The sequence below is a fragment of the Lepidochelys olivacea genome (genome assembly GCF_965140295.1).
Source record: "Lepidochelys olivacea isolate rLepOli2 genome assembly, chromosome: 11".
Taxonomy (NCBI): domain Eukaryota; kingdom Metazoa; phylum Chordata; order Testudines; family Cheloniidae; genus Lepidochelys; species Lepidochelys olivacea.
The window spans coordinates 2,368,909-2,394,478 of record NC_140421.1 but is presented as its reverse complement, the minus strand read 5'-3'; the positions used below and the strand labels follow the sequence as shown (position 1 = coordinate 2,394,478).

Here is a 25,570-nt window from a genome sequence, read left to right as displayed (position 1 = left end):
CCTCGTTTCACCCGCACTCAGGGCTTAATTTGCAACGACCGAGGTGCCAGGGCTCAAGCAACCGTTCTACTTTCATAACTGATGCAGCAAGGCCAGAGGCGCCGAGGGCTGTGAGGTGCCAGGCCCAGAGGGCCGGGGGCTGTGAGGTGCCAGGCCCAGAGGTGCCGGGGGCTGTGAGGTGCCAGGCCCAGAGGGCCGGGGGCTGTGAGGTGCCAGGCCCAGAGGCGCCGAGGGCTGTGAGGTGCCAGGCCCAGAGGGCCGGGGGCTGTGAGGTGCCAGGCCCAGAGGTGCCGGGGGCTGTGAGGTGCCAGGCCCAGAGGGCCGGGGGCTGTGAGGTGCCAGGCCCAGGGCGCCGGGGGCTGTGAGGTGCCAGGCCCAGAGGTGCCGGGGGCTGTGAGGTGCCAGGCCCAGGGCGCCAGGGGCTGTGAGGTGCCAGGCCCAGAGGTGCCGGGGGCTGTGAGGTGCCAGGCCCAGAGGTGCCGGGGGCTGTGAGGTGCCAGGCCCAGGGCGCCGGGGGCTATTAGGTGCCAGGCCAGAGGCGCCGGGGACTGTGAGGTGCCGGGCCCAGAGGCGCCGGGGGCTGTGAGGTGCCAGGCCCAGGGCGCCGGGGGCTGTGAGGTGCCAGGCCCTGAGGTCCCGGGGCTCAGCCCTGGCACAAATTCAGCAGTGCCTGCACTCCAGTACGGTGGGCTGGAAGGAGCAGCTCCGAAGGGCGTGTCCAAGCGGGGCGTCTCCGCCAGGAGGAGACCGAGCGGGCCAGGGAGCCGGGCGGGGAAGGGGCAGCTGCTCGGCTGCTGTAGATCAGGACACCGGGGTAGATCAGGGTGAGTTGCACCCGCTGGGGATGGACGCCCTCTCCCGCTTGTGAAACAGCCTCACCCTCTGGGCAGGACGGGGGTTCAATTCGGGGCGGGGGGGGCGTTTCCCAGCTCGGTGAGACAAACTGGCCCATGCCCTGGGTCTCCGCGAGACCCCCTTGCAGCCCGACGGCCACGGAGCGGCCCCAGCGAATACCCGTTGGGCAGTGGGCAAGCAGAGGCTGCTGCCCCTGGCTCTCTGTGCCGCCAGACGGGGCACACTCGGAAGAAGCTGGCTGGTGTTCCTGTCGCCCCAGCCCCCCCCCAGCCTGGCATGGTTTAAAGCCGGTGAGCCGTCCAGGCAGGGGCTGCCCTTCCCCTGTGTGGGGGCAGCGCCTGGCCCAGCGGGTCGGTATCCGCAGGGGTCGGCATTGTCCCTGGCTGGCACTGCCCTGTCCTGGGAGTGCCCGCTCCCCTCTGCTTGTGGGGCTGGGCGATCCAGCGAGCGCAGTTCCGCCGGCCTGGGGCCGCTCCTCTCCCCAGAGGGCTGGGCGGGCCAGGAGCTTGGCACACGGGGCTCTGGCTACTCTGACGGCTGGGCCACTCCCCTGGGCTGGAGGGCAGCCAGGTATCGGCTGGCCAGGGGCCCCTCCAGACTAGAAGGCGCAAAGGAGACCCAGGCTGCTCCTACCCCTCTCGCCCAGCCCAACCCCCGCCCTGGGCTCCGCCAGCATCTGTGCCGGCAGGATCCTTAGCGGCCGCAGCCTGCGCGGGGATCTGGCCCAGCCTCCAGGATGTGAGACAGACGCTGAGAAACCACCAGCCCTTTGGCTGCTTCCTCAGCACCCCTGCCAGGCTGCTGCAGCCCGCTCCAGAGACCCAGCGCGGCCCCGGCCTCCTGTGCTTCCCTGGGGGCTTTTCTCCGGCCGGATGCAGCTGCAGGGCAGACCGGACTTGGCTGGAGCCAGGTTCTGTGCTGGGGCCGCTGGACGCAGCCCGGCCCTGGGGTTCTCCCTGGCCACCAGCTGCCAGCCTGGGCTCCGTTTAGTGGCTCCGGAAGGTCTGAGCTGGGCTGCTTGCCTGCCCCATCCCTGCCCATCTCAGGGCCTCAGTGCGGGCGGGTGAGACAGCGCCTCCCCGCGCCCTCTCCTTGCAGCTCCCCTCCCCTGGCGTGGGAGTGTGGCTGTCGGACCCTGATTTCATTCCGGGGGGTGCTGTTACCCCCCCCGGGGAATTTCCCGCCCAGCCCGCCTCTCAGGCATTTGCAATTATCTGCATAATTTCCCTTGCGGGCTGGGTCTCAGCCCCAAGGGAAGCTCTGGGGATTGTCACTCTGGGATCTGCAGGGGCAGCGGGGATAGACCCCAGCCCCCTGCCCCCCACCTCCAACTCCCTGCTTGGCCCCGGCCCGGGGCAGTGCCAGGGTTCCCGGACACGCTGGGCCTGACAGTCCATCCAGTGCGGGCAGCGGCAGGGGGCTCAGCAGGCCCTGCCCAGCTGCACACGGGTGCAGCCCGGTCCCTGTGAATGGAGGGCAGGCTGCCCATGCACCTTTGCTCGTTCCCCTTGGAGCTAACCCCCCCCCCAACCCCCATTGTCCAGGGGGACACGGCTATGGAGCTTGAGCCCCTCGCCCCCATCTCTCCCATGTACGTCTCTGTCTCTGCGGGCCCTCCCCTCTCTGCCACTTGGGGACCGAGCCAGGAGAGAGGCTGTCTTCACGGGGACTTGTCACTTGGGCCTGGTGAATCACCCTCAGGCCTTTCCCGAATCCGGACCATGCGCCAGGGCCAGATTCGCAACTGAAGGGCTGAAAGAGGTGACTGGAGACGGCTGAGTGCAGGCAGGCCCTGACAATCCCCCCATGCTGCTCTGCGGGGGCACCCAGTCCTGTTTTTAAACTCCCCCGCCCTGCTATCCTGGCCCTGGGGCTCCCCCAGCTCTGCCGGTGCCCCTCAATCCTGACCCACAACCCCTGCTAGCCCAGCCCTGGGCTCCCCGCCCCCCAGCTCTACCAGTGCCCCCCATCCCAATGTGCAGCTCCCCCATGGCCGTAGCAACCTTGAGGTAGCTACAGCCTCAGGACAGTGGCTGAGATGAAACCGAAGAGAAACGCTGAGTAGCGGCAGTCATTCAGCGCCCCCGGGCAGGCGGGGCCAAGGCCACGGTATCAACTGGCCCGACCGAGGAGAGTCAGAAGAAACAAGGTGTGTGAGCTACCCAGCGAACAAACAGGACCCCGTTAACAGACTGACGACCGCAGCTGGGCGAGTGCCAGTCCCCCACCAGCAGCGACACAAAGGAGCAGTGTAGACAGGTTTGCAGGGCCTGTGAGATCGAGCAGGCTGCAGTGGCCTGACGGTGAAGCCACCTCCCGCGGGTGGGCTCTGTACAAGTCACCTGGCCCAGCAAGGCTGCAGCCGCTGGCCCAGAAGCTACAACAACGGCAAAGCCTGTTGAAGGAAAGATGGAGCAGCCGGCGTGGGACTTGGAGCAGGGGTGGCCTGGTTGCAGGAGGGAAGCGTAGTTGTCACAGAGTGTGCGGGAGTCCAGGCCCTGCACCCCTCTTCCTGGGATTCACTGAGACTCTCAGCCAGCCAGTAAAACAGAGGGTTTATCGGACAACAGGAACACAGTCCACAACGGAGCTTGTGGGTACCCCCAGGACCCCTCAATCACGTCCTTCTGGGGGAGCAGGGAGCTTAGACCCCAGCCCTGGGGTTCCCTGTGTTCCACCACCCAGCCCCAAACTGAAACTAAACCCACCCAGCAGGTTCCCTGCTGCAGCCTGTCTTCACATGCCTGGGCAGAGGTGTTACCTCCCTCTCCCCCTCCTGGCTCAGGTGACAGGCTCTCAGGTCTCCCATCCCCAGGGCACATTCCCAGGTCAACACTCCCCCCTCCCTGCTGCCTCACATCCTCACATCTCTCCCCCCTTCGAGACTGAACTGAGCGGGGTCACGCTGACCAGTGACCTGGGGAAGTTCGGGGCCCCCTCTCCGGGACAGCGCATCCGCTATCAGGTTGGCACTTCCCTTCACGTGGACCACGTCCATGTCGTAATCCTGCAGGAGCAGGCTCCATCTCAGGAGCTTGGCGTTGGCTCCTTTCATCTGGTGCAGCTAGGTCAGGGGAGAGTGGTCGGTGTAGACGGTGAAGTGTCGCCCGAAGAGATAGGGCTCTAGTTTCTGGAGGGCCCACACCATGGCCAGGCACTCCTTCTCGATGGCCGCGTAGTGTTGCTCCCGGGGTAGCAACTTCTTGCTCAGGTACACGATGGGGTGTCTCTCCCCCTTTTCATCCTCCTGCATTAACACCGCCCCCAGTCTCGTGTCTGAGGCGTCGGTGAACACCACAAAGGGCTTGTCAAAGTCTGGGTTTGCCAGGACTGGGCCACTGACCAGAGCCTCCTTCAGCGCCCGGAAAGCCTCCTGGCACTGCTCGGTCCAGACCACCTTGTCTGGCTTCCCCTTCTTGCACAGCTCCGTGATGGGGGTGGCGATGGCGCTAAAGTGGGGCACAAATCTTCGGTAGTTTCCTGCCATCCCAATAAAGGCTTGGACCTGCTTTTTGGTGTGGGGAGCGGGCCAGTCTCTGATCACCTCCACCTTGGCTGGTTCCGGCTTTAGGCGGCCGCTCCCCACCCAATGACCCAGGTAAGATACTTCCGCCATCCCCACCTTGCACTTCTCCGCTTTTACAGTCAGCCCAGCCCCCTGGAGTCGGTCCAGCACTTGTCTAACCTGGGACACGTGGTCCTCCCAGGTCTGGCTAAAGACACAGATGTCATCAATATACGCCACAGCAAAACTCTCCATCCCCCTCAGGAGCTGGTCCACCAGGCGCTGGAAGGTGGCCGGCGCTCCCTTGAGGCCGAAAGGCAGGGTCAGGAACTCATAGAGCCCCAGAGGGGTGATAAAGGCCGATTTCAGCCGGGCATCTGCATCCAGCGGCACTTGCCAGTAGCCCTTTGTAAGGTCCATGGTGGTGAGGTACCGAGCTCCTCCCAGCTTGTCTAGGAGCTCGTCCAGCCTGGGCATGGGGTAGGCATCAGATACAGTGATGGCACTGAGCTTCCGATAGTCCACACAGAACCGGACCGACCGGTCCCTTTTGGGGACCAGCACCACCGGCGAGGCCCAAGGGCTGGCCGATGGCTGGATCACCCCCAAAGCCAGCATGTCCTGGACCTCTCTTTCCAGGTCCTGAGCAGTTTTCCCTGTGACTCGGAAGGGGGAGCATCTTATCGGCAGGTGCGACCCTGTCTGCACCTGGTGGACAGTCAGATTAGGGCGTCCAGGCTGGTTGGAAAACAGCTGTCGGTACGGATGCAGCACCCCCCTGACCTCAGCTTGGTGGGCAGGGGTTAGCTGATCCGAGAGGGGAATTGTTTCCAGCGGGGAACCAGCTCTGGTCCCAGGGAATAGATCTACTAAAGGGTCATCTCCCTGCTCCTCCCACTGTCCACACACGGCCAACACCACATTCCCCCGGCATAATATGGCTTCATCATATTCACATGGTACCCCTGGCGGTGGTGTGCCTGGTTCGACAGCTCCACCACATAGTTTACCTCATTGAGCTGCTTGACAACCTTGAAAGGGCCCTCCCAGGCGGCCTGTAGTTTGTTCTTTCTCACAGGGATGAGAACCATCACCGGATCCCCGGTGGCGTAGGCACGGGTCCGCGCCGTGCGGTCATACCAGACCTTCCCCCTCCCCTGGGCCATGGCCAGATTCTCCCTGGCCAGGCCCATGAGTTCAGCCAGTCTCTCTCGGAAGATCAGGACATACTCCACCACTGACTCTCCATCGGGAGTGGCCTTCCACTCCCACTCGTCTCTCATCAGGTCCAGGGGGCCCCTCACCCTCCTGCCATATAACAGTTCGAAAGGCAAAAATCCGGTAGACTCCTGGGGCACCTCCCTGTACGCGAACAGCAGGTGAGGTAAGTACTTGTCCCAATCCTGCGGGTGCTGGTTCATAAAGGTTTTCAGCATCATCTTTAGCGTCCCGTTAAACCTCTCCACCAGCCCGTTGGACTGGGGGTGATAAGCTGAGGCCCAGTCGTGCCGGACCCCACATTTCTCCCACAAGCACCGGAGCGGGGCCGACATGAAGTTGGAGCCTTGGTCTGTCAAGACTTCCTTGGGGAACCCCACTCGGCTGAAAATGGTCAGGAGCGCATCGGCCACGGTGTCTGCTTCAATGGAAGCTAAGGGCACTGCCTCGGGGTAGCGGGTGGCAAAATCTACCACCACCAGAATGTATTTCTTCCCCGACCGGGTCGTCTTGCTGAGAGGCCCCACGATGTCCATGGCCGCCTTCTGGAAAGGCTCCTCTATGATGGGCAAAGGTCTCAAAGCCGCTTTCCCCTTGTCCCGGGCCTTCCCCACCCTCTGACAGGGGTCACAGGATCGGCAATACTGCCGGACCGTGGTAAAGACCCCGGGCCAGTAAAAGTTCTGTAGCAACCTCTGCTGGGTGCGCCGGATTCCCTGGTGCCCTGCGAGGGGGATGTCATGGGCCAGGGACAGGAGCCTGCGGCGATACTTCTGGGGGACCACCAGCTGCCTCCTGATCCCACAGGACTCCACTTCCCTTGTGGGAGCCCATTCTCAGTACAGGAACCCCTTCTCCCACAGGAACCTCTCCTGGCAGCCTCTCCTCATGGTCCGTACCACACTGAGGTCGGCCAGGTCCCTGAGCTTGCGCAAGGAGGGATCTTTCCTCAACTCGGCCTGGAACTCAGCGGCTGGGGAAGGGATGGGGACCGGTTCCCCCACAGTGGCCAGGTCTGAGGCCTCCACCTCTCTGAGCCGTGCCCCTCGGCGCTCCCTCCCCACCAGGGTAGGGTCCTGCGCCTCCGGTGTGATACCCTCCCCAAGGTCAGGGCGCAGTGCCCCTCGCCGGTTCTGGCTACGGGTCACAACCAGGGCGGTCTGGGGCTTGCTTGGCCTGTCCTCTAGGTCTCCCCCCATCAAAACCTCAGTGGGCAAATGGTGGTGTACCCCCACATCCTTGGGGCCCTCCTTGGCCCCCCATTTCAGGTGTACCCTTGCCACGGGCACCTTAAATGGGGTCCCGCCCACCCCTGTCAGGGTCAGGTAGGTGTTGGGCACCACCCGATCTGGGGCCACCACCTCGGGCCGGGCCAGCGTCACCTCCGCGCCCGTATCCCAGTATCCATTGACCTTCCTCCCATCCACCTCCAGGGGAACAAGGCACTCTCTCCGGAGGGACAGCCCCGCGCCCACCCTGTAAACTGAGCACCCTGAGTCCAGAGCCTCCAGCCCTCTGGCGGAGCTGGCCTGGGGTACTCTTCCCTCCGGGGCAGGTGATAAACTGGTAGCCCCCCTTGACTGGGTCGTCTGCCCCTCGTCCAGCTGAGTCCCTACCCAGTTAACCCTGGGTAGGTTGGGTCTGCTCAGTCTGTCCCTGAGCCCGGGGCACTGGGACCGTACGTGGCCTCTCTGGCCACAGTGATAGCAGCTCAGGTCACGTTGGTCCCCTCGAGCGGGTCGGACGGGCCTGACGCCAGGTGTTCCCCTTCGGAGGGAGTTCTCCCTATTTCCCCGCTGGGAGGCCCCATGGTGACTCTCGGGCCTGTTCTTTTGGGGCTCCTCCCGGCTACCCCCTGACTGACTGTTCACAAACTCGTTGGCCAGCTGCCCTGCGTGCTGGGGGTTCTCGAGCTTTTGGTCCACCAACCACAGCCTCAGGTCGGACGGGCACTGATCATACAGCTGCTCCAGTTCGATTAGGTCAAGCAGGTCCTCTTTAGCTCGGGCCCCAGCTGCCCACTTGCGGGCATACCCCTGCATCCGGTTGGCCAGTTGTAGGTAGGTGACCTCAGGCGTTTTACGCTGACTCCGGAACCTTCTCCGGTACATCTCGGGGGTCAGCCCAAACTCACGGAGCAGGGCCTGTTTGAACAGTTCATAGTCCCCTGCCTCCGCCCCTGTCATTCGGCTGTACCCCTCCAGGGCTTTGGGGTCCAGTAAGGGGGTGAGGAACTGGAGCCTGTCTGCAGGGTCAACCCTGTGCAGCTCGCAGGCATTCTCAAAGGCCGTCAGGAAGCTATCTATGTCCTCCCGCTCCTTCCGCTGGGCCAGGAAGCACTTATCAAAGCTCCTTGCAGTCTTGGGTCCCCCCGCACTCACCGCAGCCAGGGCCCCACTGCTCCTCAGCCTGGCCAGCTCCAGTTCATGCTGTCTTTGTTTCTCCTTCTCCTGACGCTCCCTCTCCTTCTCCTGACGCTCCCTCTCCTTCTCCTCCTGCTCATGTTGACGTTGACGTTGTTTCTCCTCATGTTGACGTTGTTTTTCATGATCCTCCAGCTCCCTCATTTTCATCTCCCTCTCCCATTCCAGCCGCCTCCGCTCCAGGGATGGGGAGCTCCGCCGGGAGGATCCCCTGCTGGGTGCCGGGGTCAGGGTGCCCTCGGTATTCGCTGGGCTTCCCCCAACCCCTCCCCCAGACATAGGTAGGAAGGGTCTCGGGATGTCCTCAGCAGCAGTCTGACCCCTCCCGGCCTGGTCAGGCCCCAGGGCCCACGCTGCGTCCACCGGGCGGCTTCCCTCAGGGACAGGGATCGGGTCATCCAAGCGATCCCTCTCCTCCAGCTGGGCAATCAGCTGTTCCTTGGTGGACCTCCCGATGTGCAGCCCCCTCTGCCTGCACAGCTCCACCAGGTCGCTCTTAAGGCGTTTAGCGTACATCTCCCTGCTGGCCACTCGCAGGCCGGGCAGCTTCCCACGGTTTCCAGGAAAAACCCCTAGTGTGCCAGTCCTTCTTGAGGTCACTGACTCTTTGCCAGGGTCGAGCTGCAGACTCCTCCGCCCCTGGGACCGCTCGCTGCAATCCCCCGGGGGACCCTGTTACTGCAAAAGTCCTTCTCTCTGGTCACACACTCCCAGGGGTTAACCACCCCCTGAAACCGTCTCTCTCTGAATCTTCAGCACGCCTCGTCCCTGTCAATCCCCCTTCGTTTTACTGCTCCCCAGTCACTTACTGCAGGAAGCGCCGTTCACGGGGTGCAGTACATCCCACTGCTCACACCAGTTGTCACGGAGTGTGGGGGAATCCAGGCCCTGCACCCCTCTTCCTGGGATCCACTGAGACTCTCAGCCAGCCAGTAAAACGGAAGGTTTATTGGACAACAGGAACACAGTCCAAAAACAGAGCTTGTGGGTACAACCAGGACCCCTCAGTCAAGTCCTTCTGGGGGAGCAGGGAGCTTAGACCCCAGCCCTGGGGTTCCCTGCGTTCCTCCACCCAGCCCCAAACTGAAACTAAAGCCCCCCCCACAGGCTCTCTCCTGCAGCCTGTCTTCACATTCGTGGGCAGAGGTGTCACCTCCCCCTCCCCCTCCCGGCTCAGGTGACAGGCTCTCAGGTCTCCCATCCCCAGGGCACATTCCCAGGTCAACACTCCCCCCTCCCTGCTGTGTCACATCGTCACAGAAGCGTTTGGAGGGGGCGCCGGGCAGTCAGTCTGTGTGCACATGGCTGGAATGCCGACTGCGGTCGCAGCACCGCTGTCCCTGGTGCCCTTAATAAAGAGCTAATTTTGTTTCACACGTCTGGAGTCCTCCCATGTTATCATGCCGAGCCTGGTGTATGCAACACCAGCTATTCCAGCCCTGAGCTGCCCCCACAGCCTCCCAGCTGTGCCGACACCCCCCGCCTTGCGGCAGAGTGCCCTGATGCCATGGGACAGGAGCTGTCTGGATAAGACAGGCAGATGTGACTGTATTTAATGACTCTGGTGTTTTCTCTTGCTAGACGCCTGTCGGGCCAAGCCCCTGACAACAGCGTGATGGCGTTGCACCTGTACGGCCCCCGTGAGTGTCTCTGGAGCTTCCCCCAGGCCGAATGATGTGTGAGCGGGGCAGGAGAGAATGACATGGGTTTGGGCGAATCACGGGGCAGGGTCAGACCCATTCACAATCCTGCCAGCACTGGCCAGGGGGTGGAGGGGGGCCTGCCCCCTGTGGTGTCTGGGCCCCTGCCTCGTCCTGATCCCTGGGTCTGCCCCAAAGTCTGTGGAGCTCGAGCGAACAGCAAACCTGAACCAGGGGCTAGAGCAGCGCACGCTGGGGGGAGCTGGGAGAGCTCAGACAGGTGGGGCAGGGCTGGGCCAGCCAGCATCTGGGGCTCTCTGCAGTCACTCCTGGTGCAATGCCATGGAAGCTGGGCAAGCTAGAGCACTTCCCCCATAGCCACTAGCTCTCCACGGGTGAGCTGATCACGTCCCGATGGGAGACAGAGGCCAGCCGGGGAGCAGGGCCCATACGGGAGAACAGAGGCACCCCGGACATGGGACTACAACTCCCAGGAGGCACCCTGGCAGCAAGGGACTGGAATTCCAGTCCGGGTCAGTCTGTTCCAAGAAGGTGCCCCAAATGCCCCCCAGAACCCCAGGGAAGCTCAAGGGCTGACATCTTTGGGGCGAGTCGGATTCACACAGGGCTGCTCAGCAGCGGGGTTGTCCACAATGCAGAAGAGGAGAAGTCTCTGGGGCCAGATCCTCTGGTGTAAAACTGCTGATTCTGCCTGTTTGCACCAGCTGAGGAGTTGGCCCCATGTGAGGTGTAACGGGAGAGTGCGGACTCTGATCTCAGGCACCCTAGTGTAAATCTGGAGTGACTCCACTCCAGAGTCACTCCATTGTAACTATGGTCCGAACCCCCCCACCCCACCTTTCGGGGTGATGCGGCCATTGTCCCGTGGGTACAAGAGCATGTAGGTCTATCACAGTCACCAAAGGGTTAATGGTGTAGTAGGTTTGTTCCAGTGATGCTGGTTGCATGATGGGGCAAGTGCCTTACTCGGGCACCATTTCTCATGCCCCTTTCAGGGGAGGCCAATGAGCCCCAATTGTCCCCTAAGAAGACCTCAGATCACTGGGAAGCTGCCTGGGTCTCGGGGGCAGGTGTCAGCCGACCAGCACTGTGCACCTTGTGTGGGTGCTGGCCAAGGCCGGCGGCAGGCATCCACTCCCATGGCAGGCCACTCCCAGCGGTCTTCCCTCGCTGAGCGCCTGCTCTCTCCCCCCTCCCCCCGCACCCGCAGGCCTCCAGCTGGATGAGACCCTGGAGCAGATGCAGCAGGGGACTCTGATGCGGAAGGTGAAGTCCAAGAGCTGGAAGAAGCAGAGATACTTCAGGCTGCAGGACGACTGCATGACCGTCTGGTACAAGTCCAAGAAGACTGGCTACACCAAGTATACGTGTGAGTACAGCTACTGCTGTGTGCCAGCTCACTGGGTGCTCAGTAGGGTTCAGAGTGAACGGTGTGTGGCTGTGCATGCAAACCCACATCGATGTGTGTGTGCAAACCAAGGTGTGTGTATGGTGGGTGTACAGACATGGGTATGTGGAGGATTCTCTGCACCTTGAAGTCTTTAAACCATGATTTGAGGACTTCAATAGCTCAGATATAAGGTAGGGGTTTGTTACAGGAGTTGGTGGGTGAGATTCCGTGGCCTGCATTGTGCAGGAGGTCAGACTAGACGATCATGATGGTCCCTTCTGACCTTAAAGTCTATGAGTCTATGATTCTATGTGCATGGTAGGCGTGTGGTTGTATATATGGGTGGTTAGATGCACGTGTGTGTGTGTGTGTGTGATTGTGTATGTGTGTGCATGCGTGTCCATGCAGGAAGGGATCCCCCATGTCCCTCCTGGTTGGAGCCCTGAGATTCCTTTCAGATGGCCCCTGCTTTGTTGTGATGCTCTGCTCGGGGTCTGCTGGAGCAGCTGCCTGCTACACCAGCCTGTCCACCACACCAGCAAAGTCCCGAGACTCTGCCAGTCTTAACCTGGCCACGGAGGTGCCATGCAGCGACCCCCAGTTTCTGAGCTCCCCAGCGGCGTCTCTCTGCAGCATCTGGTCCCTCTCACAGAACACTCACCGAAATGAGTAAAGCCTCTGCCTCCAAGCCAGTGCACACTTCGCCAGCTTCTCAGCGCTCACAGGGTTTACAGGCAAACGGAGAACAGCTGTGAAGACAGAGCAGAGATTGAAGGGACGTCCTGCAAGAGAAAGAGCGAGTCTGGTTATGAATCAAACAAACGTGAAAACAGGCTTTCTCGTGCCTAGCACTTATCGGGTTACAAGCCAGGTCTCTGGCAATGGCTCGTTTACGGTCAGTTCTCAGCATCTCCAGCCCACAGGCCTGAAGGATCCACCTTTCACAGATCCCACGAGCGCTGGCTCTTTCCCCTGTGGGTGGTGGATACCTAAGGGGTTTTCTCCCCTTCCTTTTCTAGTCCAGTCAACCTTTGCAATGTATTCTTCAGAAGCATCTCCCCAGAGCAAGTTTCCCCCCTGCTGTTTGTCTCTCCCTTGTGACTTCCCCTCCCCTGTCGAATTGGAAGTGAATGTAACATCCATTGTCTCTGGCATCACCCGGCTGAGTTTACCTTGGAGACCCCGGCAAACAGGCAGAAATCATTCTGCTTTCTAGGACAGACTTGTGTGTCAAGTGTGCTCCAAACAGTATTTCAGGAACATGTTCCCAGCACACAGTCACAGCTCCGGACACACATCCGCTGGCATAACAGCCCTGTGTTGATGAACTTCCAGTGTGCATTGACATTGTAGACAGTTGATTCAGTTTCTTGTTTTTTGGGGTTCAGATCCCCTGTGAAGGCCAAAAGAGGCTCAAAAAAGAACGAGAGAAGTTCCTGGAGGACAGGTCCATCAGTGGCTATTAGCCAAGATGGGCAGGGATGCAACCCCATGATCTTTAAATCTCTGATGACCAGATGCTGGGAATGGGCAACAGGGGATGGATCACGTGATCATTCCCTGTCCCGTTCATTCCCTCTGGGGCACCTGGCCCTGGACACTGTTGGAAGACAGGAAACTGGGCTAGATGGACCTTTGGTCTGACCCAGTCTGGCCGTTCTTATATTTTCACCCTGGGGTGTCTGAGCCTGATTGTCAGACCTTCCCTTCTCCATCCCCCATCACAGCCCCCTTCCTGCCATCCTGTGGGAGACCATGGGCACTGTATGGGTTGGGGAAGCGATCGCCAACTGATTCTCCCAGGGTCTCCAGCACAGGGCCCTATTTCATAGGGTCTCCCAGTGTTTAGATACCAAGGGACAGACCCCAGAGACGGACGGATAGATCTGGGGGCGGTGACATCTGGTGCAGGCCCTGCCCCACTCTGGAGCCTGACCCACCCCTCCCATCCATCCAGTCTCCATCAGCGACGTGGAGACGGTGCGGGAGGGGCACCAGTCCGAGGTGCTGCAGAGCCTGGCCGAGGAGTTCCCACCCGAGCACTGCTTCACTGTCGTCTTCCATGGGCGGCGCGGGAACCTGGACCTGATCGCCGGCTCCCCCGAGGAGGCACAGTGCTGGGTCCGGGGCCTGCGTCGCCTGGTGGAGATCGTCACCAAGATGGACCAGCAGGAGAAGATGGATCAATATCCTTCCGCCAGCCTGGCCCCAAGCCCCGGCCTCCCCTGCCTCCTCGGTGCCCTTTCACCCACGCAGAGGAGCAAAGCCAGGGGTCATGGCTGGGAGACACCCCCGTCAGCCTGGGGGACAGGCCTGGCTGCCTTGATGTCCCCTGGGTGTCTCCTCCTCAGTGGATGGGGAAGGGCCCCTGGGGCAGGGATGTGCCATGTGCTCATGTCTGGGGGGCATTGGGAACTGGTGGGCATTTAGCTGGGTCAGTGTGGGGGGATACCACCGGTGCCCACAGACTATGGACAGCACCCACCTGTTCCCCTGCCCCACCTCAGGCCCGGGCCCCTGCAGCGCACACTGAGCTCAGGGTACTCTCAGCGCCCCCCCTTTCACTTTCCTTAGCCCCCCCGGCAGGTGGATCTGCGACTGGTTCCAGAAGGCCGATAAGAACAAGGACGGACGCATGAGCTTCAAGGAGGTGCGGCAGCTCCTCAAGATGATGAACATGGACATGAACGAGGACCATGCGCTCCGGCTCTTCCAGGTGAGGGGAACTTGGCCTGGGGGAGGGCCAAGCTGGAGCAGGCTGGTGTCACCCCCACCCAAAGGCTGTTTTCAGAAGGAAGCCCTCGAACGGAGCAGGTCACAAGGGGCTGATGGAAGGGCTGCCAGTAGGGCTATCCCTGTGGGGTGGGGTGGGGGGGTCCTTGTGTCTCTGCTGGAGCCACATGGGTCCAACCAGCGATGGCCTTGCTCTTCTCCCTCCCTCCCCCATGGCCCGGCATCGCCCCCGCCTGGCAGCCAGCTGCAGAGGACACACCCCAGAGTCCCCTGGGACCCGAAGTTTAGCTTTAGAAAAATAGAGGGAAAGAGATTTTACCAAGCCTGGCTATTCCCTATCCCTCCACCTGTCCACCTGTACCCCCCATCCATCCGTCCATCCACCTGTACCCATCATCCATCCATCCACCCAATCACCCACCCATCCACCGATTCACATCCATCCATCCATCCATCCATCCATCCATCCACCTGTACCCATCATCCATCCACCGTCCCATCATCCACCTGTCCTTCTGTACCCATCATCCATCCATCCACCCAATCACCCAATCATCCATCCATCCATCCATCCATCCATCCATCCACCTGTACCCATCATCCATCCACCTGTACCCATCATCCATCCATCCATCCACCTGTACCCATCATCCACCTGTCCATCTGTACCCATCATCCATCCATCCACCCAATCTTCCACCCATCATCCATCCATCCATCCACCTGTACCTATCATCCATCCATCCACATCATCCATCCATCCATCCTTCTGTACCCATCCTCCATCCATCCATCCACCCGTCCATTCTTCTGTACCCATCATCCATCCATCCATCCATCCACCCGTCCATCTGTACCCATTGTCCATCCATCCTTCTGTACCCATCATCCATCCATCCACCTGTACCCATCATCCATCCATCCACCCAATCGTCCACCCATCATCCATCCATCCACCTGTACCCATCATCCATCCATCCACCCAATCGTCCACCCATCATCCATCCATCCCCCTGTACCCATCATCCATCCATCCACCCAATCGTCCACCCATCATCCATCCATTCCCCTGTACCCATCATCCATCCATCCACCCAATCGTCCACCCATCATCCATCCATCCTTCTGTACCCATCATCCATCCATCCACCTGTACCCATCATCCATCCATCCATCCACCCAATCGTCCACCCATCATCCATCCATCCATCCCCCTGTACCTATCATCCATCCATCCACCCATTCTTCTGTACCCATCATCCATCCATCCACCCGTCCACCTGTACTCATCATCCATCCATCCACCCGTCCACCTGTACTCATCATCCATCCTGCCATCTCTTACCATCCATAACCCACAGAGCTGTTTATAGTGCCCACTATGGCATATCTAAGGAAGGTGAATAAAGGCCAGATCTCACTGTGGCAGGTGGAGGTGATTTTGGCAGCAGCCCCACTCCTGACGCATGGGGTGGTCAGTGCTACGGGGCAGTCAGTGCCGGGGTGGGCGGGGAGGGGGGACATGCACTGGCATGGTCAGTCCTGCGGCCTCCCTCAGGCCCTGCTCTCGCTGCAGATGGCTGACAGGTCGGAGTCGGGGACGCTGGAGGGCGAGGAGTTTGTGCTGTTCTACAAGGCGCTGACGCAGCGAGACGACGTGCTGGACGTCTTCCAGGTGTTCTCCCAGGACGGGAAGAAACTGACCCTGCTGGAGTTTGTGGATTTCCTGCAGCAGGAGCAGCTGGAGGGGGAAAACACGCAGGAGTTCGCCATGGAGCTGATTGCCAGATACGAGCCGTCTGAGACCGGTGAGGTTCATGGAACAGGGCAAGGGAAGGGACCAGCCCCGGGGGCCAAGGCAGCCCCTTCCCTACAGGGCCAGCTAGCTCTTTGCTTGGTCTGTTACACATGCATAGTGACGGGGCTCTCAGCCTTTCCTTGGGGGAGGTTCCCAGCCAAATTCCTCTCCCAGACTGGGAGCAATGGGGCTCACCCTTCCCAGGATGGTGCCCCCTTATTCGAAGCTCAGTTTGTGTGATCTCCTTACAGCCGCTGTCACAGTAAGAGTGAAAAGTGCATGGATGCCAACGTGCCGTGCCAGTGTGTCTGCCACATGGGTGTGTCTCCGGGGTGCGACCGGGACCCCTGCAGGGTCAGGGCACTATGTGGGGCGGGGGATTGTCTTGGTATTAAATTGTAATAAAATGTTCAGTGTCTCAGGTTCCCCAATTGCCTTTCACGTCCCACTGACTGCGAAACGCCGCTCAAGAACCAGATGGACCCTAGCGCGCACCCCGCTGGGAGCTGGCAGGACCCCGCTCCCAACTCCGCACTGCGCCTCTGATGGCAGCCGGCCTCGGGCCCCAGGGGAGAGTCAGATTCGGGGCAATTTGAATGCGCGATAAGACTACGACTGCACGCGGCATTATCGAGCCTGGCCTGCTGTGTTTGGGGCTGTGACCCCGGCAGCCGCAACGGAGCACAATTTGCCCAGCAGGATTTATTCTAGTCTCCGCCCAATGCTGCCTGTTGCCCGCATTTCTCTCACCCTCTAGATATTTAGTGATTTTCCCCTCCCTCTTACTATGGCCTCTGGCATTTTATTAGCTCTGGTCATTGCCAGGATCTCCCTTCTCCCCTTTTGGGAAGATTGGCACCATGCTTGCTTTCCTCCAAATAGCTAGGAGCTCTCTCCTCTTGCCCTGGGCTCAGGGCCCCACAGGAGACGGGTCCCTCACTGGGTGGGACAGCTGGACCGAGCTCCCTGGTCTCTTGACGCTGCACTGTCTTGGCTCCTTCCTCTCCAGCCAGGGCACGGCACATGCTGAGTGTCAACGGCTTCCTCCTGTACCTGCTCTCGCCGGAAGGGGCCATCTTCAACCCCGCTCATGGGACGCTTTGTCAGGACATGACCCAACCCCTCTGCCACTATTTCATCTCCTCCTCGCACAACACCTACCTGCTGGAGGACCAGCTCCGGGGCCAGAGCAGCGTCGAGGGCTACATCAGGTACGTGAGGAGAAGGCAGCTGCTCCCAAAGGGTATCACCTGGTCTCCATGGGGGGCAGTGTCGGGTATGAAGGGGCTGCCGGGGGGGGCAGTGTTGGGTACAAAGGGCTGCGGGGGGCCTCTGGGTTCATCCTGCCTCAGTGTCCTGGCGCAGCGGGAGGGGAGCTGTGGATTTGCTGGAGGTGCTGCCTTTCCAACGAGATGTAAACCCAATGCCTGACCACGTAGGGTCATTAGGTCCCCCTGCCCCGTTTCAGCAGAGCTGTAGGATTAGCCCCACTGTCCCTGGCCAAGTTCAATATGGGAAACGTCATTCTCCCACCCTAAGCCCCTGCCTGGATGGGATATTCCCTGTCGCTGCCTGTCTCGTGGAGCATTGCTGTTGAGCAGCTACCATGTTCCACTCAGAGGTGGCTGCATCCCTGTGGTAGGCAAGGCCGTCCCTGCAGAGGGATTAGCATTGTTTGCTTTGGGGCCAAGTAGGAGGCGCCGGGCTGGGTCACCTGCCAAAGCAGGGAACACTGCGGTCGAATCATTAGACCCCGTGAGTAGGGGACAGAGGGAGCCCATCGCTGGCGGCATTACACCTGGCCCCGCTCACTCCGTGTATCCCCAGCCGCTGCATGCACACAGAGGGGACGGTCCCTGTACTAAGAGCTGGCAGCCAGCCTGGGCGCAACAGACCGGAAAGTCGGTATTCCAGATGGAGAACCGAGGCCCAGGGAAACGCAGCCACTGGCCCGCTGGCTGTGGCAGAGCTGGGAGCTGCCCCAGCTTTCCCCAGGCCAGGCCAGTCCTGCCAGCCTGGCAGCCCTGGGGCGTAACCGTCAGCCCAGGGTGGGTTGGTGACCGGGTTAGGCCGTGGCGAGCCGGCCTCGCGCTCCCCAAGGAGCAGGGCGGTGGTACCGGTGGAGGGCGCTGAGCAGCCTGCGGGGCGTCTCCTTGGCAGGGCTCTGAAGCGGGGCTGCCGCTGCCTGGAGGCGGACTGCTGGGACGGACCCAGCGGGGAGCCCGTCGTCTACCACGGCCACACGTTCACCTCCAAGATCCCCTTCAAGGACGTGGTCACCACCCTGGGGCAGTACGCCTTCCAGGTAGGGCAGCCCCCCGCCAGTAGGGCGTGTTAGGTGGCTACATGGGGCAGGCTCTCAGTGGGGTGTCCCAACCCCTAAGTGGGTCACGACGGGGGTCAGGGAGTCGTGAGCACCCTACCCTTCTCCACTGGCTAAGAGGGTCAGGGGATCCCACTTTGGGAAAGGCCAAGGCTGGCCCTGCCCTGTGGCATGTTTGCAGCGCCCCCTTGTGGTGACAGTCCCCTCCACGGGCTCGGCACTGGGAGCCACTCGCCCCAGGGGAGTTGACTGTTGAGCAGCTGCCCTGTTCTGCTCAGAGGTGGCTGCATCACTGTGGCAGGCGAGGCCGTCCTGCCGGAGGAAAGGCACTATATGGGCATTCACACCGTTGGCTTTGGGGACAGGTAGGAGACACCAGGTTGGGTCACTTGCCAAAACCCCGGCGCTGGCTGAAGTGCTGCAAGCATGATCCAGGCCCCAGGTTCCTTCAGCTTCCCCCCTTTGGGACGGGGCGGGGGGTGGTCACCGCTGCAGCCTCGTGTCCCAGGTTCTGCTGCAGCGCTAGGTGGTGTCATGCTGCAGGGAGCGGGGTGGGTGTAACTAGGGGGCGCCGGGCAGCAGGGAGGGGGCGGGGGGCTTGGCAGGGGGTGCGGGGCTTCGGGGAGGCAGGGGGCTTGACAGGGGGTGGAGGGCTTGGCAGGAGGTGCAGGGCAGCAGGGAGGGGGCGGGGGGCTCGGCAGGGGTGGAGGGCTTGGCAGGGGGCGTTGGGCTGCGGGGGGGGCAGGGGGCTTGACAGGGGGTGGGGGGCTTGGCAGGGGGTGCTGGGCTGCAGGGAGGGGGTGGGGGGCTCGGCAGGAGGCATGGGGCTATAGGGGGGGGACAAGGGGCTTGCAGGGGGAGGGGGCGGGGGGCTCGGCAGGGGGTGCAGGGCTGCAAGGAGGGGGAGGGGTCTCAGCCGGGGGCCACGGGGCTACGGGAGGGGGACCGGGGGCTTTGCAGGGGGCAAGGGGCTCGGCAGGGAGAGGGGGTGGGGGGCTCGGCTGGGGGCACTCAGTGCTGGGTCCTGCTGGCACTTTTCGGCCTGGCCTTCCCTCTGGAGACGGGTGGGTTCTTGCCCGGCCGGCCCCAGCCCCACTCGGTCCCCGCGGGAGGCCCTGGTGGCCGAGGGGACCCGGAGGCTCTGGCCTGGTCTCGGGGCCTGCCCCAGGGACCAGCAGCCGCGGGCTCTTTGCTTGGCAGGCGTCCGACTACCCCGTCATCCTGTCGCTGGAGAATCACTGCGGCCCGGAGCAGCAGGACCTCCTGGCCCAGCACCTGAAGGGCATCCTGGGAGAGCGGCTGCTCATGGCCCCCCTCGATGGCCACGGCCCGACGCAGCTGCCTTCGCCGCAGGTAGGGGACGGGCTGGGGGGCTGTCGCTGGGGGGCCGCCCGATGGCTCTGCGCTCCCGTCTCGGCCATCCCGCCCCTCCGGTGGTGCCTGCCCCCTTAGCAAACTGCCCGGGGCACAGCAAGAGCCGTTCCCGCAGGGCCCTGGGGTGGGGCACCCGCTCAGGCTGGGGCTGCCCTGGGGGGCGGGGGCCTTGCACTTTCCCCTGCCTCCGGTGGGGGCGCTCCCCTGCATCCCTCTGCACCGCCACCCCCACCCACAATGTGTCCGTCCAGCCTGCCACGCCCCCTGTCCCTCCCTCCACTGATCCCTTCCCCCCCAGCCCTCCATCCCTCCCCTCCCCCTGCATCCCTCCCTCCACTGATCCCTTCCCCCCCAGCCCTCCATCCCTCCCCTCCCCCTGCATCCCTCCCTCCACTGATCCTTCCCCCAGCCCTCCATCCCTCCCTCCATCCCCTCCCCCTGCATCCCTCCCTCCACTGATCCCTTCCCCCCAGCCCTCCATCCCTCCCTCCATCCCCTCCCCCTGCATCCCTCCCTCCACTGATCCCTTCCCCCCAGCCCTCCATCCCTCCCTCCATCCCCTCCCCCTGCATCCCTCCCTCCACTGATCCCTTCCCCCCAGCCCTCCATCCCTCCCTCCATCCCCTCCCCCTGCATCCCTCCCTCCACTGATCCCTTCCCCCAGCCCTCCATCCCTCCCTCCATCCCCTCCCCCTGCATCCCTCCCTCCACTGATCCCTTCACCCCAGCCCTACAGCCCTCCCTCGATCCCCTCCCCCTGCATCCCTCCCTCCACTGATCCCTTCCCCCCAGCCCTCCATCCCTCCCCTCCATCCCCTCCCCCTGCATCCCTCCCTCCACTGATCCCTTCCCCCCAGCCCTCCATCCCTCCCTCCATCCCCTCCCCCTGCATCCCTCCCTCCACTGATCCCTTCCCCCCCAGCCCTCCATCCCTCCCTCCATCCCCTCCCCCTGCATCCCTCCCTCCACTGATCCTTCCCCCAGCCCTCCATCCCTCCCTCCATCCCCTCCCCCTGCATCCCTCCCTCCACTGATCCCTTCCCCCAGCCCTCCATCCCTCCCTCCATCCCCTCCCCCTGCATCCCTCCCTCCACTGATCCCTTCACCCCAGCCCTACAGCCCTCCCTCGATCCCCTCCCCCTGCATCCCTCCCTCCACTGATTCCTTCCCCCCAGCCCTCCATCCCTCCCCTCCATCCCCTCCCCCTGCATCCCTCCCTCCACTGATCCCTTCCCCCCAGCCCTCCATCCCTCCCTCCATCCCCTCCCCCTGCATCCCTCCCTCCACTGATCCCTTCCTCCCAGCCCTCCATCCCTCCCTCCATCCCCTCCCCCTGCATCCCTCCCTCCACTGATCCCTTCCCCCCCAGCCCTCCAGCCCTCCCTCCATCCCCTCCCCCTGCATCTCTCCATCCACTCCCCCTCCATCCCTCCTTCCCTCCGCATCCCTCCATCCCCTCCCCCTCCATCCCTCCATCCCCTCCCTCTGCATCCCTCACCTCCACCCATCCCCTCTCCCGGGTGTCTCGCAGGAGCTGAGAGGAAGGATCATTCTGAAGGGGAAGCGGGCAGAGAGCCTGGCGCACTCACCGAGTGGGCAGCCGGACAAGGCCCCGGAGGGGGAGGCATCCGAAGATGATGATGAGCCAGAGGCGGAGGAAGACAGCCTGAGCCAGGAGGCCAAGGGGAAGGCCAAGGTACAGAGACGACCTCCCCCAGCCGGGAGCACTGCACCAGGGCGGGGGGTCTGTGGATGGCTCCTGGTGGGTGCTGGCCAGCTGGCGGCAGGGTACCCTGGGGACAACTCCGTGCAGTGGGCCGACACCCTCCTGCACCCCACACTGAGGCTTCCCAGGGCTCACCACCCCCACCCCAGATCGCCCCTGGGTGCTGGGGGAAACATCTGCCCTGGCTCCGAGCCACCATAACTCAGCCAGGGCGCCCGGGCCTTGGCATACTCTATTGGTTTGAGCTTCTGCCAGGAGTTATCCAGGCCTCCTGGCTCTGCCCACGACTGCATGGCCCAGCCGTCCAGCAGCGATGGGCATCTCCTTGCCGGTGCCAGCCCCGGAGCCCAACGGCCGGTGTGCACGCCCGCGGCAGGCGCGGCTTCCCCTGGACGCTGGCCCACCTCCGGGGGCAGGAGAAACTCGGTGCCCAGGGCCCGTCCAGCCTGCCCGGCAGCTGGTGCTCCAGGTGCTGGTGCCTCCGGCCATCGGCCCTGCCCCGCAGGCTCTGACCCGCTCGGCCCTTCGCAGAAGTCCCAGGCCAAGGAGCTGTCTGACTGCATCATCTACTGCCATAGCGTCCCCTTCCGCAGCTTCCAGCAGGCGCTCGCCCACCGCCGGCCCTACGAAATGGCCTCCCTGCCCGAGGCCAAGGCCAGGAAGCTGATCAAAGAGGCGGGTAAGAGGGGGGTGCCCCAGCTGCAGGGGGCCGGAGGGGGGCAGCGAAGGGGTGAAATCCCAGCTGCTGAGAGGAGCATCCAAGCGCTCCTAAGCTGGGACCCCCAGAGCTCTGGCAGGGGGCATGGGACAGACATAGCATTTAAACACCCAGCTCGGCCTCCCGGCTGGCAGGACCCCCCAGCCATCCAAACCGAGTAATGTGCCATTGGGTCCTGTTCCCGACCAGCCAGGTCACTGAGATCCAGTGGATACGGCATCGGGCTGGGGGCAGGACTCCTGGGTTCTATCCCAGCTCTAGGAAGATAGTGGGTGAGAGCTGGGGGCTGGGAGCCAGGACTCCTGGGTTCTCTCCCCAGTTCTGGGAGCGCAGTTCTGGGGTTAGGGCTGGGGGATCTGGGAGCCAGGACTCCTGGGTTCTAACCCTGGCTCTGCCACTGCCTCCTTCTTGGAGCTTCCCCCACCCCCATGGCTCAGTTTCCTCTGCCACCCAATGGGGCCGATGACACTGACCCTGCTTTGCGCTCCAGGCGGGGGAACATGCTTGAGTGTCAGTGATGCCCAGACCCTCCGCAGGGCTTCGCGGGAAGCTGCTTTAGCCACATCCCATCCCGGAGGGAGGGCCCCAGGCCTGCGTCAGACGGGCTCAGCCCAGATGGCCGTCAGTTTCTGGGTCCATGGATGGGCAGCCTCAGTAGTGAGGCCCCAGAGGTCTGGGTCGCAGAGACCACGCTCTGCCGCACCCCCCAGCCAGGGCAGGGCAGTGCCGTTGGCCAGAGCCTGGCAGCCTTGGCAGCCGGAGCCCCCAGCCCCTCTGGGGCTCACTGAGCCCAGGGTGCAGCAGCCCTGGCCCTGCATAGCCTGCACTGCTCTGGGGCGGCTCTGGCTTCCTAGCGCCCGGCAGGTCCTGGTGCCATGGGGCAGCTGCAGCCAGCGGGAGCCCCAGTCCCAGCCCCACACCCAGCTTAAAGCCCCTCATCTGCTGGGCTCTCGTGCTGGGGCAGCCCTGGTCCATCAGTTTTCTGCACAGGCGGGGGGGTCTGTGGGTGGAGGGTGGGTGAGGGGTGCCTGTGGGGAGATGGGGGCCCTGTGGGGGGTTGGTGAGGCTGTGGGTAGGTGAGGGGGTCTCTGAGGGGGAGGGGGTCAGTCAGGCTGTGGGTGGGTGTCTGGGGGTGGCCGCAGGCTGATTGGTGCCTGCAGGCAGATCAGGGGCCCTGTGGGGGAGGGGCCGGTGAGGCTGGGGGGGTCACCGTCTCCTTCTGCCCCCAGGGAACGAGTTTGTCCGTCACAACGCCTGGCAGCTGACGCGGATCTACCCCAGTGGGCTGAGGACTGACTCCTCCAACTACGACCCGCAGGAGATGTGGAACGTGGGCTGCCAACTCGGTAGGGCCCGGCTGGGGTCCGAGGGGGGACGCGAATCCCAAGTGAGCATCCCAGGGACCATGGCTGGGGCCACGGGGCTCTGGGCATCCCGAGGGAGAGCCGACCAGGGCCTGGCTCAGCTGGGTGCGAGGCAGCGGCAGTGGGGGGCGCCGTGCTGCCAGGGGCCCCCTAGCTGAGAGGTAACGCTGAGCCCCCCGACCCAGGAGTGTAACCAGCCCCATGGGCTGGGCTAGTGGTGTCAGGGTCCTGGCTCAGTGTCCCCTGTTTCTTAAACAGGCCCTGCCCTGGATACAGCAGCGCCCTTCACTTCCTGTCCTAAACTGCGGTGTGCTAATTCGGGGGGCGGTTCACGAGCACATGTTCCGAGAGCCCGTGGGGAGCCCCGGCGGGAAGGGGCGTCCGGGTCCCGCTGCTGCAGCCCCACAAGGCCCATCCGCCTCCCTCCCCACAGTGGCCCTGAACGTGCAGACGGCCGGGGCGGAGATGGATCTGTGCGACGGGCTCTTCCAGCAGAACGCCCGCTGCGGCTACGTGCTGAAGCCGGCTTTCCTGAGGGACGCGGAAACTGCCTTCGACCCCGACAATCCCCGGAGCAGGGCTGGGGGCGGCCCGTGGAGCCTGGCGATTCAGGTACGCCAGCGTCCCGCAGGGGCACTGCCCGGGGGCCTCTCTCCACTGGCAGGAGAGGAGAGGGGGCAGGGGGTGCCTGGTGCTATAGGGCTCAGCTGGGTGTGGGGAGCAGGGGGACGGGGAGGTTTCATCGTGTGCCAAGGTATGCTAGAGACAGGCCCCGAGATCCAGAGCTGGGGCCGAGGCCGGTCCTGGATGCAGCCTGCCCCGTACCTGCAGAGGACCCAGCTGCTGGCGCGGGCAGAGCTCCCGGGGCCTGTGCGGCTGCCAGTTCCCCGAGCTCATGGGCCCTCGCACCACTGCACGGTGTCGCCACAGGTCATCAGCGGGCAGCAGCTCCCCAAGGTGGCCAGCAGCAAGGCGAGCGCCATCGTCGACCCCCTTGTGCGCGTGGAGATCCACGGTGTCCCCGCCGACCAGGGCAGGCAGGAGACCCAGTACGTCGATAACAACGGTGAGTCCGGCCCCGGGCAGGTGAGCCTGGCTCCCGCTAGGGGCAGCCCCGCTAGCAGCCTGCAGCTCCAAGCGTGCTCGGGGGGCTGAGGTCCCCAGGCCCTGACCCCATCTCCGCCTCCCCCCTCCAGGCTTTAACCCCAGCTGGGGCGAGACGCTGCAGTTCAAGGTGCACGTCCCTGAACTGGCCCTCGTGCGCTTCGTGGTGGAGGATTATGACAAGACGTCCAGGAACGACTTCGTGGGCCAGTTCACCCTGCCCTTCGCTAGCATCAAATCAGGTGAGCGCCAGGCCCCGCTGCTTCTGCATGGTCCACGGCTTGCTCCACCCTCCCCTGGGGGCTCGGCCGGGGCTCTGTGTCTCTGACAGTGCCCCACGGAGAGAGGGGGGCGTTCGGAGAACAGCACGGAGTGGGCGGGCTCGGAGGGATTGAGGGAGCAGAGGACAGGGTGACCTCCAGTTAGTTTGGGATGTGGGGAGGCAAGGTCCCTGCCCAAGGAAGCGTGGGACTTGTTAGGGGCTAACTAGGAACCAAGAAGGACGTTGGGCACCGTGCTGGAGAAGGGCAGGTACAGATGCTGGAGGGGGCAGGAGACCCAGCACTGGGGGCAGTTGAAATCAGACTGGAGGCAGCCACCTGGAATAGACCCCAGGGGAGGATCTCCCACCCGGGACCGGGAGCCCACAACTCTTCTCCACTGTGGCCTGCCAGGTCCAACCCAGCTCGCTGGTGTCTCCCTGCAGGTTATCGTCACGTCCACCTCCTGTCCAAGGACGGCACGGCCATCCCACCCTCCTCGCTTTTCGTTCACATCCAAATCACGGAGCTTCCCTACCCCGAGTAGCAGCCGAGTGGGTCACACCAGCCCCCTGTACCAGCCGTTAACAGCCCTGTCCCGACAGCTGCTGGAGAGACGCCGCCCGGGCCTCCCCTGCCCGAGGCGGCTTTGCACGACCCTTGTTTATTTTTAATCTGCCTGTAGCCGTTTGGGTTGCTGCTATTTTGTTCCCGCTGGTTTGCCCAAAACTCAGCTGGGCTGGGAGGCAGGTGACTGCCCCTCGTCATGTGGCTCCAACCCGGCATCTCCCGCCCACTCTGCACTGGGGCTGCAGGCGTGATCGAGGCCGGGGTGCCAGGCGGGGTGCTTCGGGAGGGGGGTGGCGGTTTGCATGTCCCGGCCAGCAGCACCCAGGTTTATTCACTGCACGCGAGGGGGCTGAGCCCCAGCTGCGGGGCTAGAATCGGGCCAGCTCTGCTTCCCCTCGCTGGGTTAGACAGCGGCGCCTCCTGCCGCGGGAGGCCTCGCCTTGTTCTTTGGCTTGCAGTAGCACCCTCAGGGAGCTGGGCCCCTGGGCACTGCCTGGACCCACAACTACGCCTCTGCCCCAAAGAGCTTCCAAGGGGAATAAATGACA

General features: G+C 63.1%; 1 protein-coding gene across 1 annotated transcript in view; it reads left to right on the top strand.

The window, feature by feature from the left end:
• Window positions 1-25,570, top strand: part of PLCD4 (phospholipase C delta 4) — a 29,383-nt gene extending 3,813 nt beyond the window's left edge. Inside the window, exons 2-16 of the mRNA XM_084643527.1 lie at window positions 9,583-9,641; window positions 10,873-11,031; window positions 13,010-13,238; window positions 13,639-13,768; window positions 15,362-15,593; window positions 16,593-16,794; window positions 17,744-17,888; window positions 19,107-19,259; window positions 20,812-20,976; window positions 21,538-21,685; window positions 22,954-23,070; window positions 23,522-23,700; window positions 24,019-24,154; window positions 24,285-24,434; window positions 24,899-25,570. Coding sequence (XP_084499653.1) covers window positions 9,617-9,641; window positions 10,873-11,031; window positions 13,010-13,238; window positions 13,639-13,768; window positions 15,362-15,593; window positions 16,593-16,794; window positions 17,744-17,888; window positions 19,107-19,259; window positions 20,812-20,976; window positions 21,538-21,685; window positions 22,954-23,070; window positions 23,522-23,700; window positions 24,019-24,154; window positions 24,285-24,434; window positions 24,899-24,999 — 2,271 coding nt within the window. The 5' untranslated portion in view covers window positions 9,583-9,616 and the 3' untranslated portion in view covers window positions 25,000-25,570. The remainder of the gene's footprint in view (window positions 1-9,582; window positions 9,642-10,872; window positions 11,032-13,009; window positions 13,239-13,638; window positions 13,769-15,361; window positions 15,594-16,592; window positions 16,795-17,743; window positions 17,889-19,106; window positions 19,260-20,811; window positions 20,977-21,537; window positions 21,686-22,953; window positions 23,071-23,521; window positions 23,701-24,018; window positions 24,155-24,284; window positions 24,435-24,898) is intronic.